Source organism: Carassius carassius, chromosome 18 (genome assembly GCF_963082965.1).
Source record: "Carassius carassius chromosome 18, fCarCar2.1, whole genome shotgun sequence".
NCBI lineage: Eukaryota > Metazoa > Chordata > Actinopteri > Cypriniformes > Cyprinidae > Carassius > Carassius carassius.
In genome coordinates this window covers 13,364,214-13,380,910 of record NC_081772.1, presented here as the reverse complement: position 1 = coordinate 13,380,910, position 16,697 = coordinate 13,364,214, and the positions used below count along the sequence as shown (strand labels likewise).

Here is a 16,697-nt window from a genome sequence, read left to right as displayed (position 1 = left end):
CGGTTCTTCGGCTACAGGTAACAGCTCTTTTAGTAATTTAGTGGGTACAGGATCTAATAAACATGTTGTTGGTTTAGATACAGTGATAAGTTTATTTAGCTCTTCCTGTCCTATATTTGTAAAGCACTGCAGTTTATCTTTGGGTGCGCTGGATGAAACTGAAGTGTTAGACGCTGTAGAATCTACATTCGCTATTGTATTTCTAATGTTATCTATTTTATCGGTGAAGAAATTCATAAAGTCATTACTATTTAACGTTGGTGGAATATTTGAATCAGGTGGCGTCTGGTAATTTGTTAATTTAGCCACTGTGCTAAATAAAAACCTTGGATTGTTTTGGTTATTTTCAATGAGTTTGTGGATATGCTCTGCCCTAGCAGTTTTTAGAGCCTGTCTATAGCTGGACATACTGTTTTTCCATGCAATTCTAAAAACTTCCAAGTTAGTTTTTCTCCATTTGCGTTCAAGACTACGAGTTACTTTCTTGAGAGAGTGAGTATTACTGTTATACCATGGCACAGTACGTTTTTCTCTAACCTTTTTCAATTTGATGGGGGCAACAGCTTCTAATGTATTAGAGAAAATAGTGCCCATGTTGTCAGTAATTTCATCTAATTCATGTGTATTTTTGGGTACAAATAGCAGTTGAGATAGATCAGGCAGGTTATTTGCGAATCTTTCTTTGGTGGCTGGAACAATAGTTCTGCCCAGACGGTAACGCTGAGACATATAGTTAATATCAGTTATACGCAGCATGCACGATACAAGGAAATGGTCTGTAATATCATCACTTTAGGGTACAATATCTATAGCAGTAAGATCGATTCCATGCAATATAATTAGATCTAGTGTATGATTAAAACGATGAGTGGGCCCGGTGACATTTTGCTTGACTCCAAAGGAGTTTATTAGGTCAGTAAACGCAAGTCCTAATGTATCATTTGCATTATCAACGTGAATATTAAAATCTCCCATGATTAGCGCCTTATCAACTGTAACTAGAAGGTCTGAGAGGAAATCTGCAAATTCTTTTAGGAATTCTGTATACGGCCCTGGTGGTCTATACACAGTAGCCAGAGCAAGAGATACATTAGATTTCTTTTGCATGTCTGACAGTGTAACATTTAGCAGAAGTATTTCAAAAGAGTTAAACCTGTATCCTGTTTTCTGGGTAACATTGAGAATATCACTATATATTGTTGCGACACCTCCGCCACGACCAGTCTGACGGGGCTCATGCTTATAACAGTAGTTCGGTGGAGTAGACTCATTTAGACCAAAATAATCATTTGGTTTTAGCCAGGTTTCAGTCAAGCAGAGTACATCAAAACTATTTTCTGTGAACATTTCATTTACAATAACTGCTTTGGGTGTGAGTGATCTAATATTTATGAGCCCAAAGTTTAAAAATTGTTTTTGTTCATTTACTTTACATTTTTCTGGTTTAATTACGATAAGATTTTTTCTAGATCCTACATTATATTTTGACCTCACTATTCGAGGAACAGACACAGTCTTAATAGTTTTTACAGCGCAAGTACTTTTATCATTTAAGCGGGTGGAACAAAACTCATCATAATAGTTATTAGAGAATTGTCTTACTAGTCACATGGAGCGAAGTGTCCTGGAGATGTTGTCAGAGAGCAGCTCCGCTCCGACTCTGCTGGGGTGTAATCCATCAGCGCGAAACAGCCTAGGACGCTCCCAGAAAAGATTCCAGTTATTAACAAATAGCAGTTTCTGTTCTTTACACCATGACAACAACCATTCATTTAAAGCAAAAAGTCTACTGAACCTTTCGTGTCCTCGTCGATACGTGGGCAGTGGTCCTGACACGACGATCGTCGCCGCGGGCATCGTGCTGCAAACCGTCTCGATCAGGCTGCTGAAGTCCCTCTTCAGCGTCTCCGTCTGCCGCAGCGTGGTGTCGTTAACCCCGGCGTGAAGCACGACCGCTCTGGGGCTCTCGTTGGCCTTCAGGATCGCGGGTATCTGCGCAGAAACATCGAGAACACGAGCACCAGGCAAACAATGAGTGTGCACTTTACCTTCGGCTAACGTAGCACTTACGTGTCGGACGATGGAGTCTCCGATGATCACAGCGTAGCGTCCTGTCTCGCGGAGGGGAGCGAAGCGGTTCCGGATGGAGATGTCGAAGGCAGGAGGGGGAGAAGTCGTCGCCCGGGGTCGTCGGCTCGCGTCCTCCGCTGTGGATGCACGCAGGGTCCGTGGTGTCCCGGCGTCGCAGTGAAGGACATCTGGGAAGATCGCGTCCTGGGTGCACCGGGCCTGTGCAGAGAAACACACGGAGTAGACGTGGTGGGACTGTTAGCAGCACGCTGTATACTTACCCCGGACTTGTGAGCGTCAGCCCGGGATGATTCCAGCGCGGCTCTCCGCTCTCTCAGCTGGGCCTGCCTCACCTCCAGGTCGCGAATCTGCTTTCCCACGGCCTCGAGCTCGAGCTGCACAGAGTGGAGACATTCATCCGCCATTAAAGCAAGTAACAGTGAGTACAGCAGTGGTAATGTGTGTGAATAGAGTATTAGCAATGTAAGCGCAGTTAGCTGCAACCACGCTTGCTGATGCTAACGGGCTAAAAGCTAATAGCGGACCCGGGAGATCAAAATAAAACTAGTGATAGCGAGGCGCTCTGATTGTTTTTGTTGTAGAATACAATAGAGGATATATTCACACGTTATATAAACGGAAACGATGATGTATAAAATTGATTTTTGATTTAAAAATAGTCAATGAAAAGAATATAGTGACGGAGCTCAAACGCAGTACAGCCGCCAACAACAAACAGGAAGTGACGTCAGAACAAAAAACAATAAAACTCATTACAAACCAGGCATTTGTTGCATCCAGTGGGGACATAAATACTGATTATAATGACTTACATTGTCTTATTACACGTTGCATTGCATATCGCACTTAAACATAAAAACATATCTGCATTTGTGGTCGGAGAAACTACATAAAACAAGCTCTACTCTACAGTACACTGCTCAAAACTTGCATTTGAATCATCAGTGGCAAATCCTTTACATATTTAAACATACTTACAGACTGTGAGTCAGAAGCCCCAGAATGTCCTTGCAAATATGGAACTACTTTATAGAAACAGACACTGGTTTCATGAGTTCGCCTAGCAGATAATAAAGCGAGAAGAATAGTATTTGTATTTGGCATGCTGCCCAGGGAGAGGGCCCAGAGCTCAGAATCGGCCCAACGGTGAAGTATCGGGGCGGTGGAGGGATGCTGAAAGACTTGAAAGAATGAAGGTAAAGTGGCTATGATTATTTATAGTGGTTCTCTCTCATGGATAGATGATGTGATTACTGATGGTGAATTGGCCGTGTTGATTATCTGCACGTGCTTCTCTCTTGAAGTGGTTGGCGGATGGTGCTGCTATTGACAGTGAATTGGCCGCATTTATTATCTGTGTGTGCCTCTTTTGGAAGGCCAAACAAAGTAGTTTCACTTTCACAACGAAACACACAGCTTCTCCACAACATGGAGGCGGCGACAACAGTGAGAATAAAAGTTACGCCTTCTTTCTTTGCATGGACATTTCGGGTGGCATTATGCAAATCTTCCCACACAGTGACATAGACATGTTTGAGCGTGTTAGAATGAGCTGTTTTAGGAGTGCGTGGTTGACTCTGAACTTTTATAAAGATATCTCTTTGGATTTGAGACTTTAGTCTTCGCAACTTTACAGATCTTCTTTATGCACCAAGAGCTTGTAACACTCCAAAGAGAAAGGAAAACTTGAAATCGCATCATATGATCCCTTTAAGGTGGAACTATGATGAAGAATGTGGAGAAATAACTCACTGCGGGTTCCTTTGAGATTTTGCTATGGGGTTTTATATTAGTTTTTTTTTTTTAGTTTTTTTTATTAATGAGTAAAACAAAGATTGTGGTAAACATAACTTTGTTATACAATGTAAATTACATGCATCCATACCCAAAATACAAATTCTGAAGGAGTAATTTTTGAAAACGTATGTTTTTAATAAGTAACTAGATAAGAACTTTGGGCTGAATTTATGTTATGTTTACCACAAGTTTTATTTTACTCATTAATTGAAAACCCCCATTATAAAACCCCATAGGAAAATCTCAAAGGAACCCAAGAGGAATTACACTTCTGGATTCTGACGTCACTGTTAGCTAATCATAGCAGTGACCCTTTACTTCTGAGTAGGGGGGCAGGGTTTCATATTTTATTGAAGCTTCCCCAAGCGCCGCCATTGATTTGCGGTGCCCCAACCTGCTGTTAGCATTCCATTGACTCCCATTCATTTTGGCGTCACTTTGACAGTGAATAACTTTACATCTGAGGCTTTTAAAGACTCCATTTGTCCATTAATTATTTCTAAAGAAACACGAAAATGTATAAAAGGCTCCATTACCTTGTATCTTATGTTATGTTCCCGTAGAAGCATTTTTTTTGTAAAAATAGGCTAACGATTGCGTCATAACCTGCGACTCTCTGTCGCACAGTAGAGAAATTACCGTATGGACAGGATGAGAAGCTCGCAGGCAATCTTTTACTGTCTATGAGGCTATGGGGGGGACGTGGAGGCATAAAGTCAAGGGAGATAATTAATCAGAATACTTACCGAAATTTGCTCCTGTTCACGCTCGCCTTCTCTGCAAGATTCGGTGGGTGATTCAGATTTCTCTTGGCACAGCGATTAGAAGACTTACAATTGTCAGACAGGTTGCTCACATGACCTCTACATCATCAAGCTCAGTTTGAGTCTGCGCAGTATGCTCGACCCCCGGCTTTGACTTTTTGGATTTTGCTGATACTATAAACACCTTTAAAGTAAACTGGCTGAAAAGGTGCCTTGTGAATCCAGTGTCGTTATGGTTTTTCATTCTTAATAATATCTTTAACAAACTCGGTGGCCTGTCTTTCCTATTAAAGTGCAACTTTTTACCTAGCAAGTTACCCATCTCCTTATCTAATTTTCATCAGCAATGCCTTCTTTCGTGGAAATTGTGTTTTGTCCATAGCTTTCCCCCCCACAAAGTTCTCCTTTGGAATAATGCGGATATAATCGTTAGAAATAAATCTCTCTTTTTTCCTAGATGGTTTAACAATAATCTTAATTGCATTCTATCTGTCTTTGATGATTCTGGTCATATTCTAACCTATAAGCAATTCTTGAATCTCCATAACTTTCCAGTTCCACCAAAGGAATATAATAACTTGATAAAAGCTATCCCAGCAGGCTTAATTCAATTAATTAAAAATCACCTTAACTTCAGTAAAGGTAATAGTGTTTATCCGGCTTTACGCCTGGGCGAGATAGATTTTTTAGATAGAAAATGCAACAATAGATATATTAAATTTTTCAAATGAAGAGAAAGATTACTCCAAGGGGTAAATTCTATTGGGGATCCTTTGTAACAAACATAATTTGGAGAAAGGCCTGGCTTTTGCCTAGTAAATTTTGTGTATCCAACAAAGTTAAGGAAATTCATTGTAAAATCCTTCATAAAATCTATCCTGTTAACTTATCCATCTCTAAATATTCTGATATTGATGAGACTTGCTCTTTTTGTGGTTTTGTGGAGGAAACTGTCACCCATTTATTTTGTGAGTGTAATGTAAACAATAGATTTTGGGCTGAATTAAGTGCTTTTGTTTTTGGCACTACAAATGTGACCCACACTTTAATTCTCAAAGAGATTATCTTTTATTATGAAAACCCAAAGCTGATGTCCCTTGAACATGTTGTTAATTTCTTTATCTTGTATGCAAAATTCTTTATTCACAAGCAAAAATGGCTTAAGTCTCCTTTGAGTTTCCCTCTTTTTCTTGCTGACTTTTTTTTTTATTTCATCCCTTAGACTTATAAATAACAAAAAGAGTGCAAGTTTTTTGATGCATTGTGATGATTTATTCAAAGATATGACTTAACATTGTTGTTATGCTTTTCTTTTCTTTTCTTTTCTTTTTTGTATGCATAATTACATAATGTGCTGTATGCAAATGCTGTATATATATATATATGTTTCTTTGCTTATTCATTGTAAGAGATACAACATTGCTTCACTTCCCTGAGCTTTTAATTATGTGTAAGTTCTGCAATAATAATAATTTTAAAAAAAAAGTACGCTCGACCCCCAGGAAGTGCGTGCTTCTAATCGACTTAATTTTTCTCCATTGAATCCGCTGTGTCCATTTCTTTTACTGTCTATGCTTCTAACTGACTTCACTTGTCTCTGTTGAATCCAATGGGGTCACTGGGTCCATTTCATTTACTGTCTATGCTTCCGAATTGATCCTCCACAGCACATTCAAAGGGAGTGTTTTGATGAGGTCAAAACAGGGCATAAAATACCCTATTCATTCTAAGTTATTGTTTTTTTTATGTGGAAATCTTGATAACATTATAACGGGCCTTCAAAGAACAGTACAAAATAATAACCAAAAACGGCAGTTCATGACCCCTTTAAGTTACTTTTATTATTCTGAATTGTGTAAATGTGTTAGCCTGAATTACCTTAGGCACTGGTTTACAAGTTTGCACAACGAGCTAACTGTCGAATGTTTACCGCGGTATTAGCCATATTTAGAATATTATGCCGTAAGTAAACGTAATCAATTACAACAGGACAGTCAGAACCATTCAGTTGTTGTTCTGTGTTCTGAGTCCATTTCTATGACGAACGTCGACTGAACGCTCTGACGTTCCAGCCGCTCAGAGCTGCTATGGCATGCTGTCTCCATGGAAACCAGCTTAGTTGGTGCAGTGCGTTTGCGTGGTTTGAATATTCCTGTTTGCTTGCTAGCACATCCACAATATAAAAGACGTAGCTTTTATGAAGCCATCCATGTTGCCATTTGAGCTAGATTTACAGAGGATTGCTTGAGGTGAGCATTAACTAGACAAAATGCACGGCGTTCTCGAGAGTAGTTTTTTCGACAAGCCATTTTTTTCAACTTTGTTGTCGTATAATTAGCGAGCTAACCTCAACCGAAGCAGGTGAACAGGTATGTGTGACCATGTTAAACTGCAAATGTAGTTTACGCCAGCCGCAATCTGACATTCAGCACTCATCGGGAATATTACAGATCTTTTCTTCATTTGTCAACAGCCATATCTGGATGGTTTTATCATAAGCTGGACAATGATTTCATTTTTGATCACCAGCACGCGCTGACCACAAGCACTCGACATCTCGACCTGCTCCATTGGGAAAACGCGAACCAAATCCATCTTTTTCTCAGAAAGTAAGCAACATTTATCGCAGGAATCCCTTACTATGTTCATCAGCGCACGCGCGTCAGCTGAAAGCGCGTGTAGAAACTGCACAGACAATTGAAACCACGCAAATAAATTAGTGAAAGATCAAGCTTTGCAACCAGTTGGACGCGTTTATCGTGGGATCACCATCCTCTCTTCATCAAAAACATCACATCAGTCATTCACTGTCAAGAAGCCACAATAATGACAGGACTCTGACACCCGCGTCTGACACATTGACTAACACACTTAGGACAGATGTTTGTCAGGAAAATGACGCCGAGCCAGTCCAGTTTGTTTGGAGAGATAGATGACCTGCAGGATCTTACTTTCATCGAGAGACCCATACGCAGGTGTCTGAAGGTATGTATAATATAATCCCCCCCTATAAATGTCAAATTGTTTGTTTCGTATAGTATTCGTTAGCTGCTTACCAAACAATACTGTAACAATGAGACATGTAATGATTCAATACTTAATATATCTTAAGAGTGGAGGAATTTTTTGGACGCTGCAGGTGATTTCTTTAGGGAGAGACTAAAACACAAAACATTCACTCGTTTTGACGCTTCCGCTTATTTTGTTACGCGCGCCACGGCCATTTATTCTAATACATTATCGCGTCGTACACTCTATTATCTTTATTTGAAGTAGTAACTGTACTAGCATCCTTAGGGAAGGACGGGGGTTGCCCACTTCAGCCTGCTGAGTGACGCAGTTTCTGTCAGCTGTCCGCATCACTGCTTCGCCTCCTCGTTTTGGCGCCTCACCACTGCGGAATAGAGGATTTCCACTTCAAACCATTACGTTATTCCTATCACTACCGCTAATTGCTTCACATAAATCGGTTGTATTCACTTGTAGTTGTGTGAACGTCGTTTTGGGCGTCTCTGTAATCATGTACCTGGCAGCAGTGAAGTTAGGCAGGGATACTCGCAGCTCATCTCTCAGCATCGCGTATGCGGGAATATTGCAACTCCTACAGAGGGGGCGGGTGTTTTCTGCATCTTATCTTATCATCTTATCTTATCTTATCTTATCTTATCTTATCTTATCTTATCTTATCTTATCGTATTATTTTTTTAATGGGGAGGTACCAAAGAAAAGCATTGTGGCTCTCAGAGTCCTAAGGTAATAGTCTAGGCACCCACACATGGCTAACGTCCCCCACACTATGTCTTCCCACGCAGTCCCTCTTGCCTCGCATCCTGCCTCCCTGCAGCCTCCTCACATATTTGGCTGAGTCATCTGTAATGGAATCTTGCCCAATTACTGGCCATTCTTTATTTAAGATGCTCTACTTTTGCAGATTTTTGTGTTTTCTATGGAGACGCTCAACATTTTATGATAATGACTTTTGCTTCCTTTATTTTAGCACTTAGTGTTTTGTATAGTGCCTATAGCAAGGCCAGGCTTCATAGCTGTTCATCTTGTTTCCACCATTTGCAGACTGCAGAAGAGATTGACAAGCTCACTGTGGATGAAGATCTGAATGACATAGAGCGAGCAGTCTACCTTCTGAGGTAAAAAAGGACCCATTTGTGGCACTGCCACTATAACTGATCTTTTCTATAATGTTTTTTAGGGCTAGGATTGTTAGTTTTGAAATTGTTAGGTCCAAGTTTGCTAGATTAAAAGCTGGTTCACATCAAGAGACAAACAATTAAGATAACTAATAGTAACTATATTAGCATCCATATCAGCAAACAACTGTTTATTATAAGCTCGAGCTGCTGTTGTTTTGTCTTCTGTCTTTTTAAATACTCGAGTTCTTTAAGGTCGAATGGATTCGGATTGGCTGACAATATGTTTATTTTACATGAGCTTGAAAAAAAGTCTTTAAAACTGTGATGTGATGGAAATAGTGTCAGATAATTTCTTCCATATTTTGACATACATCAGAGTTAAAAGATTATATTTAAAAAAAAATGCACGGCAGGGATTTGTTTCCATCTATCATTTGTTGATGGATTATAAAAAAATATAATTTAAGTATTATTTGAAATATACATTTAGGTACCATTTTTATTTATGTTAAAAAGGTTATAATTTGAGCAAGATCTGAACATAAACCTCTCAGGCCACATCATCTCATTCTCAGGTAGGAGGCTGAGGCCTTTAGGGTTGACAGTTTTGTTTCTGTTTAAAACTATGCCATGTTTTTCATCAATTTTATGGGTTCCAGATTGTTGAAATCAGTAATGTTCATTGCTTTTTCTTTCCACTTGACACTCTGGAAACTGTTTACCCATGCCAGCAATTGTTGGCTGCAGCTGTTCAGCCAAATGTGTATCCGGAGTAAGCTGACCGCACAACAACTTCTCAATGCTTGCTAACTGGCACAGAACATCCAGCTCAGTGGGTCAGGGCAGGTGGTGTCATCGCTGCTGTACTATTCTTATGAATAATGGATCTCTTGAATGGTCTCTCATTGATAGCTAGGTAGAGCTAGCTGACTGCATGCTCATCTCGAAGGATTTCAGGGAGTCACCACTCTTTTAAGTTTCAATGTTACTGTCGCTCAGATGCAGGTTTAGCAGTGATATAGTGTTATCTGATCATTAAACTTGAATGGATATGGTGCTGATTACTGGGGAGACAGAGTTAACATTTGATCAGATTTCCCTAGAATCTGCACATCTGCCATAATCTTAAAATATTATGAATTTATAGTTAGCAAATGCACATTATATTATTGGTTAAACTATGTTTTAGTCATATTTTAGACAAGATTAAGAACATTCCAAGCTGTTTAGAAATGTTATATTAAAGGGGACAGATTTTAATGATTGAATTTAAATTGTATTGTATTATGTTGCTCTTATAGTGTTAAGAGAACATAAACCAATACAAAAGGATATTTCAGGCACATCTTTAAAAAGTAAAATAAAACTTAATGTGATGCATATTTGTCAGTCATAAATAAATAAAATATAAAAAAAAAATTAAAAAAAACATTCTGCACCAAAACAAAAAGCATAGTTTGAAACGAGAAAGACTGAAACAAATTGGATTTATTTAAGAGAAATATATTAACCTGGTTATTGTGAATTTAAAACACATTCAGTTTAAAAGTACTATTACCTGTTTCATTTACAGGTGCATCTCAATAAATTTGAGCGTCATGGAAAACTTCATTTATTTCAATAATTCAACTCAAAATGGAAACTCGTGTATTAAATAAATTCAATGCAAACAGACTGAAGTAGTTTAAGTCTTTGGTTCTTTTAATTGTAATGATTTTGGCTCACATTTAACAAAAATCCAACAAATTTATCCAAATCTCAACAAATAATATGGTGACATGCCAATCAGCTAATCAACTCAAAACAGCTGCAAAGGTTTCCTGAGCCTTCAAAATGGTTTATCAATTTGGTTCACTAGGCTACACAATCATGGGGAAGACTGCTGATCTGACAGTTGTCCAGAAGGCAATCACTGACAACCTTCACAAGGAGAGTAAGCCACAAACATTCATTTCCAAAGAAGTTGGCTGTTCACAGAGTGCTGTATCCAAGCATGTTAACAGAAAGTTGAGTAGAAGGAAAAAGTGTGGAAGAAAAAGATGCACAACAAACCGAGAGAACTGCAGCCTTATGAGGATTGTAAAGCAAAATCGATTCAAGAATGGATTGAGGCTGGGGTCAAGGCATACAGATGTGTCAAGGAATTTAGCTACAGTTGTCGTATTCCTCTTGTTAAGCCACTTCTGAACCACAGACAACGTCAGAGGCGTCTTACCTGGGCTAAGGAGAAGAAGAACTGGACTGTTGCTTCAGATGAGAGCAAGTTTTGTTTTTCATTTGGAAACCAAGAAGTTCATAGCCGAAGTTGCTTGAAGTCCAGTGTTAAGTTACCACAGTCTGTGATGATGTGGGGTGCAATGTCATCTGCTGGTGGTGGTCCATTGTGTTTTTTGAGAACCAAAGTCACTGCACCCATTTACCAAGAAATTTTGGAGCACTTCATGATTCCTACTGCTGACCAGCTTTATGAAGATGCTGATTTCATTTTCCAGCAGGATTTGGCACCTGCCCACACTTCCAAGAGCACAAAAAAAGTTGGCTAAATGACCATGGTGTTGTTGTGCTTGAATGGCCAGCAAACTCATCAGACCTGAACCCCATAGAGAATCTATGGGGTACTGTCAAGAGGAAAATGGTAAACAAGAGACCAAAAAATGCAGATGAGCTGAAGGCCACTGTCAAAGAAATCTGGGCTTTCATACCACCTCAGCAGTGCCACAAACAGATCACCTACATGCCACGCCGAATTGAGGCAGTAATTAAAGCAAAAGGAGCCCCTACCAAGTATTGAGTACATGTACAGTAAATGAATATACTTTCCAGAAGGCCAACAATTCACTAAAAAAATTTTTGTTATTGATCTTATGAAGTATTCTAATTTGTTGAGATAGTGAATCGATGGGTTTTTGTTAAATGTGAGCAAAAATCATCACAATTAAAAGAACCAAAGACTTAAACTACTTCAGTCTGTGTGCAGGGAGTTTATTTAATACAAAAGTTTCACAATTTGAGTTGAATTACTGAAATAAATGAACTTTCCCACGACATTTTGATTTATTGAGATGCACCTGTATATTGTATATGACTGACAAGTATGCATCAGTTTAAGTGTATTAGTTGGTTTATATTAAAACAGTGCAATCTAAATGAATGGAAATTTAAAATGCTGTTAAAATACATAAATTAAGTACTTTTTGAGTGTATATTTTAATCTTGATATTGACATTTTTGTTGATTTTCATTTATGCATTTGCAGACATTTTTATTCAAAGCGACAGTTCTTTCAGTCCTTGCATTCTCTGAGAATTAAACCCACAACCTTGCTGTTGTTACCATGATACTCCACTGTTTGTGCTGCATGAATAGTCAGTTGGTATATAGACATATTTTCCTAATAACAGTGTAGTTGGAGCACCAACGTGTTTTTAACGTGGATTTATGGAGTCAGCGTCAAGGTTTCTTGGTTCTAGAAAAACATACCAGCAGCATATCTGTTATCTGGTTACATGCTGTATGCTTCCATGCTACGCAGAGATGAAAATGCTTGGACCAAATATCCAAAACTATTTCTTTTTATACTTTTTGACCCAAAACTATTTTTTTGAAGGTCTGATTTTGTCCCTTTTTAACTTATAAAACACTATATTGCTCCTTGCTTGTGCTAATTTAGTGCCAGAGTCGGTCCACAGCCTGACTCCCTCGGGTGGCAAACTAGTTCTGAGAACAATTTAATTGCCCCCGTTCGATGTCATTTGGCATGTAAAAGCAAGCTGCCAGAGCATCTGTAAAATGACAGGAAAGAGAGTGCTTGTTAAGAAATGGATGAATGGTTAAAAAAGAGGAGGGGTTTCTGTCGTGCGGTCACATCATAGATTATGGTTACGCAAACGTGATGCCATCTTAGTGAGATATTTTTAGCATTTTGCACATCTATTCATTTTGTATCGTATGAATCAATATCATATTTCAGTGTATGTAGCTGTTTGTAATTCTTCTCAATTATAAAGCCTGAATAATCTGCATTGATATCAAGTAACCGCTCAGAATGCCCAATTCTCAGACTTGCATAAGGTTGCATGAGGCCTAATGTCATGATTTTGTTATCTCACTGTCATACACAATGCTTTTTACATTTCAAATGCTTTTTGTATGACTTGCAACATAAGTGATATTTCAGCAAAACTCTTAAGTCTCTTGAGTTCAGATTTAGGCTGATTAATTCCAAAAATGTAATTGAATTTTGAGGTCATTTTTATTTACAAGAGACACATTTGCAAAAATTTTATTTTGGTCCCTTTATCAGCGATTACCCTGAGATTCTATCTAGTTGAAGTTTGCATGTGTCATTGGGCTTAATTCATAAATATGCTACACTATGCTACATAAAAATTATATATACTGTAACTCTAGAACAGTATGTTTCAGTTACAGTTTGAGTAGCAGGTAAACCCCCACTGCCTCTGATATAGTAAGACTTAGCCAGAGAAGTTGTTGCTGACTAGCTTTTAGGTACTGTGAGTTTAGATGTGGCTCAGTGAGAGATTTTTCCATTCTGGTGTGCTGATGTCAGGAACAGCACTGAGTGCGTCACTGCTCTTGCTGAGAGTCATACTGATGAGGCTGCAGGATTTTAAGACATGCTTTTTGTTGTTTGTGTCAGGACTTGTTTGTTGGAATGACTATACACTTCAGGTGTTTGGTTAGAATAGCCTCAGTAGCCCTTGCTGGTAAATGTCTGTAACAACATAATCTGGTTCTAAAAAAGCATGGTCTACATTGACGTTCATTAAAACCATATATTAGCCATATAGCCATATATTATTTGGAATATTTTTTTGGCAAACAACACTTTTCACATACCATTTACATTAATTTGTCAATCTTAAAAAACACTGGTCTTCCTTTAAGAGCATTATGGAATTTGGAATGTGCACAATTTAGAAGAAAGTATCATTTGTGGGGATGTGAAATTCAGGGTATGAAATGTTTGTTCATGGACAGACTGCAAACAGCCTGTGCTCTTTACTTTCTTCCCAGCATCATCATTGGCCCTGTTGGGGTTGGAAGGATTAGAGACGCTGCCAAATGTATAAAACTAATTACTAAGTGGGCTTTGTTTAGGTTTCATTACAGTTCTGCTGGCTCAACAATCAATTGCTGACTCATTTCTTTTGGAGGGGGAGAATTCAAACAGTGTGTCACTTTTTTTGCCACTGCATTTTGCCTTCTTCCACTCTCTTCTAACTTTGTGTTGAGCTCTTGAGCTCAGATAGGGTTCGATGTGAATTGTTTTACTGGTCCCTTTTCAAAGATTCTAAACACAAGGTACAGTAACATCTTTCCAAAGTGGGCCTTTCTAAACATCTAAACATTTGACTTATAAATGAAGCTAATGTTTTTCCTCAGACAGCAATGAGATAAACAGAGACTTTTGCTTTCCATTTTGTTTTCAGATTATTTCTGAGAAATAGATCAATGTAGTCCCACATTAGTTCGCTCTTAATTCAGATTTGACAAAGTCTGCAATCAGAAGTCAGAGATTTCAATAAGAATTCGAACATTCTTCATCAGATTCTTCCTAAATCAAATGATTTAAACCAGTGTAACCCACTTTCATGTTTTTGCTCTATTAATTTAATTTTATAGCTCCACTTAGTATGTTAAAGGGGTCATATGATGTTGCTTAAAATAACATTATTTTGTGTATTTGGTGTAAAGCAATGTGTCTATGTGGTTTAAAGTAAAAAAAAACATAATTTTTCACATAATGTACATTATTGTTTCTCCTCTATGCCCCGCCTTTCTGAAACGTGTCAGTTTTTACAAAGCTCATCATTCTGAAAAGCGAGGTGTGCTCTGATCGGCTAGCTATCCAGTGTGCTGTGATTGGCCGAATGCCTCAAGCGTGTGACGGAAATGTTACGCCCCTTAACACTTTGATGCTGTGTGTGCCTGACGAGTAGGATAAAATGTCAGGACACCAACGCTATGAGACAAAACCAATAAAACCCATTACAAATGAGGCATTTGTTGCATCCAGAGGGGACATAATTACTTATTATAATGATTTATACTGTCTTTGTACGCGTTGTGTATTGCGCTGCATAAACATAAAACCATGTCTGCATTTTTGATTGGAGAAAAGACGAACAACAAGCTCTAACAGCAGTACACTGCTCAAAACTCGCATTTGAATCATCAGTGGCAAATCCTTTAAATATGAAAATGTACTTACAGACTCTCCTTGCAAAGTTGGAATTGTCCCACTTTATAGAAACAGACAGTGGCACTGTAGGCTACTCTCACAGGAAACAGTCCTTGTCCTCCGCAAAATGCGCTGCCCATTTGCACATATGAATATTTGGGACTGTTTTGGAACAGCGTTGTAAATACAACTTAACCACTGATTTCTAGTTGTGTCCTTTTTTGGAAGGCTAAACATAGTAGCTACGCTTTCAAGACAAAACACAGTGTCTCCACAACATGAATTCTCTTGAGCTGCTATATGAAACGACAATTTCAAAATGCAACAAAATGTTCTACTAGACTGAGGCCATTGTGTATCTTTCACTCACCAGGGAAATCTAATTACAAATGCGAGCATAGCTCTTTTTACTTTCTGACCACTTTTCAACAAGGACCTGGCCGGAGCAAACAAGAGACTCAAGTCTCACAAATGTGGGATTGTGTTTCCAAACCATTCAGCACCTGGTCTTTAGCTGATTGTCTTTCGTCTTCGTATAGATGTCAGCTGTTCTTCTCTTTGCATGGTAGCTCTGTCATTTAGAGTATAAACACAGGCTTTGCTGAGGTGCTGCACATTATTGACCTTATTCAAGAAGTGCACAAAGCATGACCGTATTACTCTCTTCTTAGACAAACTTGGCAGCAGGTCAGGCTGTTTCTTAGTTATTAAATAACTGTCTGCCAACAAAGGACGTTTATGTTCAAAAACACAGCCTATCCCTGAAAAAGTAATGAATACCTGTTTATAGTCCATTATTTAGAACAACAGCACACATGAGAGACTGATAGACATGAGAGTGTTCTCAGAGAGAATGACTAGGAGGTTTAGCTGTACCAAGCTTCAGAGGGTTCTGCTTGAATGGTAAAAACAACTACAGCACAATGGTTCTATAAATAATATGAACATGTAGGCGTTTCCTTCACTTTTATGGCTACTTGCACATTTCATCCAAAATAAAATGGCTAAAATGTTTAAAAACAAAAATTAAAGGGAGTAATTAAAGATCACAATTGAGTTCTGCTCTCTTTTCATGTTCTTGGACTTCAGACTGACGTGTGGGCGCAAAAGTTTTGTTTATTAGTGGAATTTGAAAAATTCAATTTGGGCACAGCAGTAGTTCGCTGTCATTTAAACAATTTACATGGATTACATTTATTTGATTCTCCTATGCAGAGAGCATCTTACAAATAGTGCTTTGGCTTCACATAAGAGACCATTGTGATCAACAGATGGCTAGCATGCAACTTAGCAACTTGCTATCAAGCATCATCTGCTACAGTAGGAAAGAAGTGCTTCCTGAACAAATGCAAAAAAAGTATGAACTAGTACAAAGAAATCTACAGTAATATAAAGTACAACACAAAGCGGTTTTGTTAATTAATCCAAGTATTGTTGAAAGAGGGGAGTCTTGACCCTGCATCTAAAGATTGGCATTGTCCTATAAATCTAATTGATGTTCTCTAATTTCACTTTTCATACAGTCAGCAAGGAGTCTTCACCCACCTGTGAAGAAAAACAGTTCTCGGTTACCATAGTTACCTGATGTTCTAATGGGGAAAATATCTTATAGATTTGACTATTTTTTGAAAACATAAACTTTCCAAAAGGTTTATGTGTACAAGGAAATTTACATATTCAAATACTGCAAAA

General features: G+C 38.4%; 1 protein-coding gene across 6 annotated transcripts in view; it reads left to right on the top strand.

Moving 5' to 3' along the window:
- The first annotated feature begins 6,758 nt into the window (after positions 1-6,758).
- The window catches only part of ppp4r4 (protein phosphatase 4, regulatory subunit 4), a 38,922-nt gene continuing 28,983 nt past the window's right edge, over positions 6,759-16,697 (top strand). For 2 of the 6 annotated variants that reach the window (XR_009422225.1, XR_009422226.1), the window contains exons 1-2: positions 6,759-7,637; positions 8,724-8,797. Coding sequence is in view for 2 of the 6 variants with exons in the window: in XM_059498670.1 (XP_059354653.1) it covers positions 7,533-7,637; positions 8,724-8,797 (179 nt within the window). In the remaining 4 variants the exon portion in view is untranslated. Of the gene's footprint in view, positions 7,638-8,723; positions 8,798-9,316; positions 9,376-16,073; positions 16,661-16,697 lie in introns of those variants that run through there. The other 4 variants (XM_059498670.1, XM_059498671.1, XM_059498673.1 and 1 more) reach the window with 4 other exon arrangements.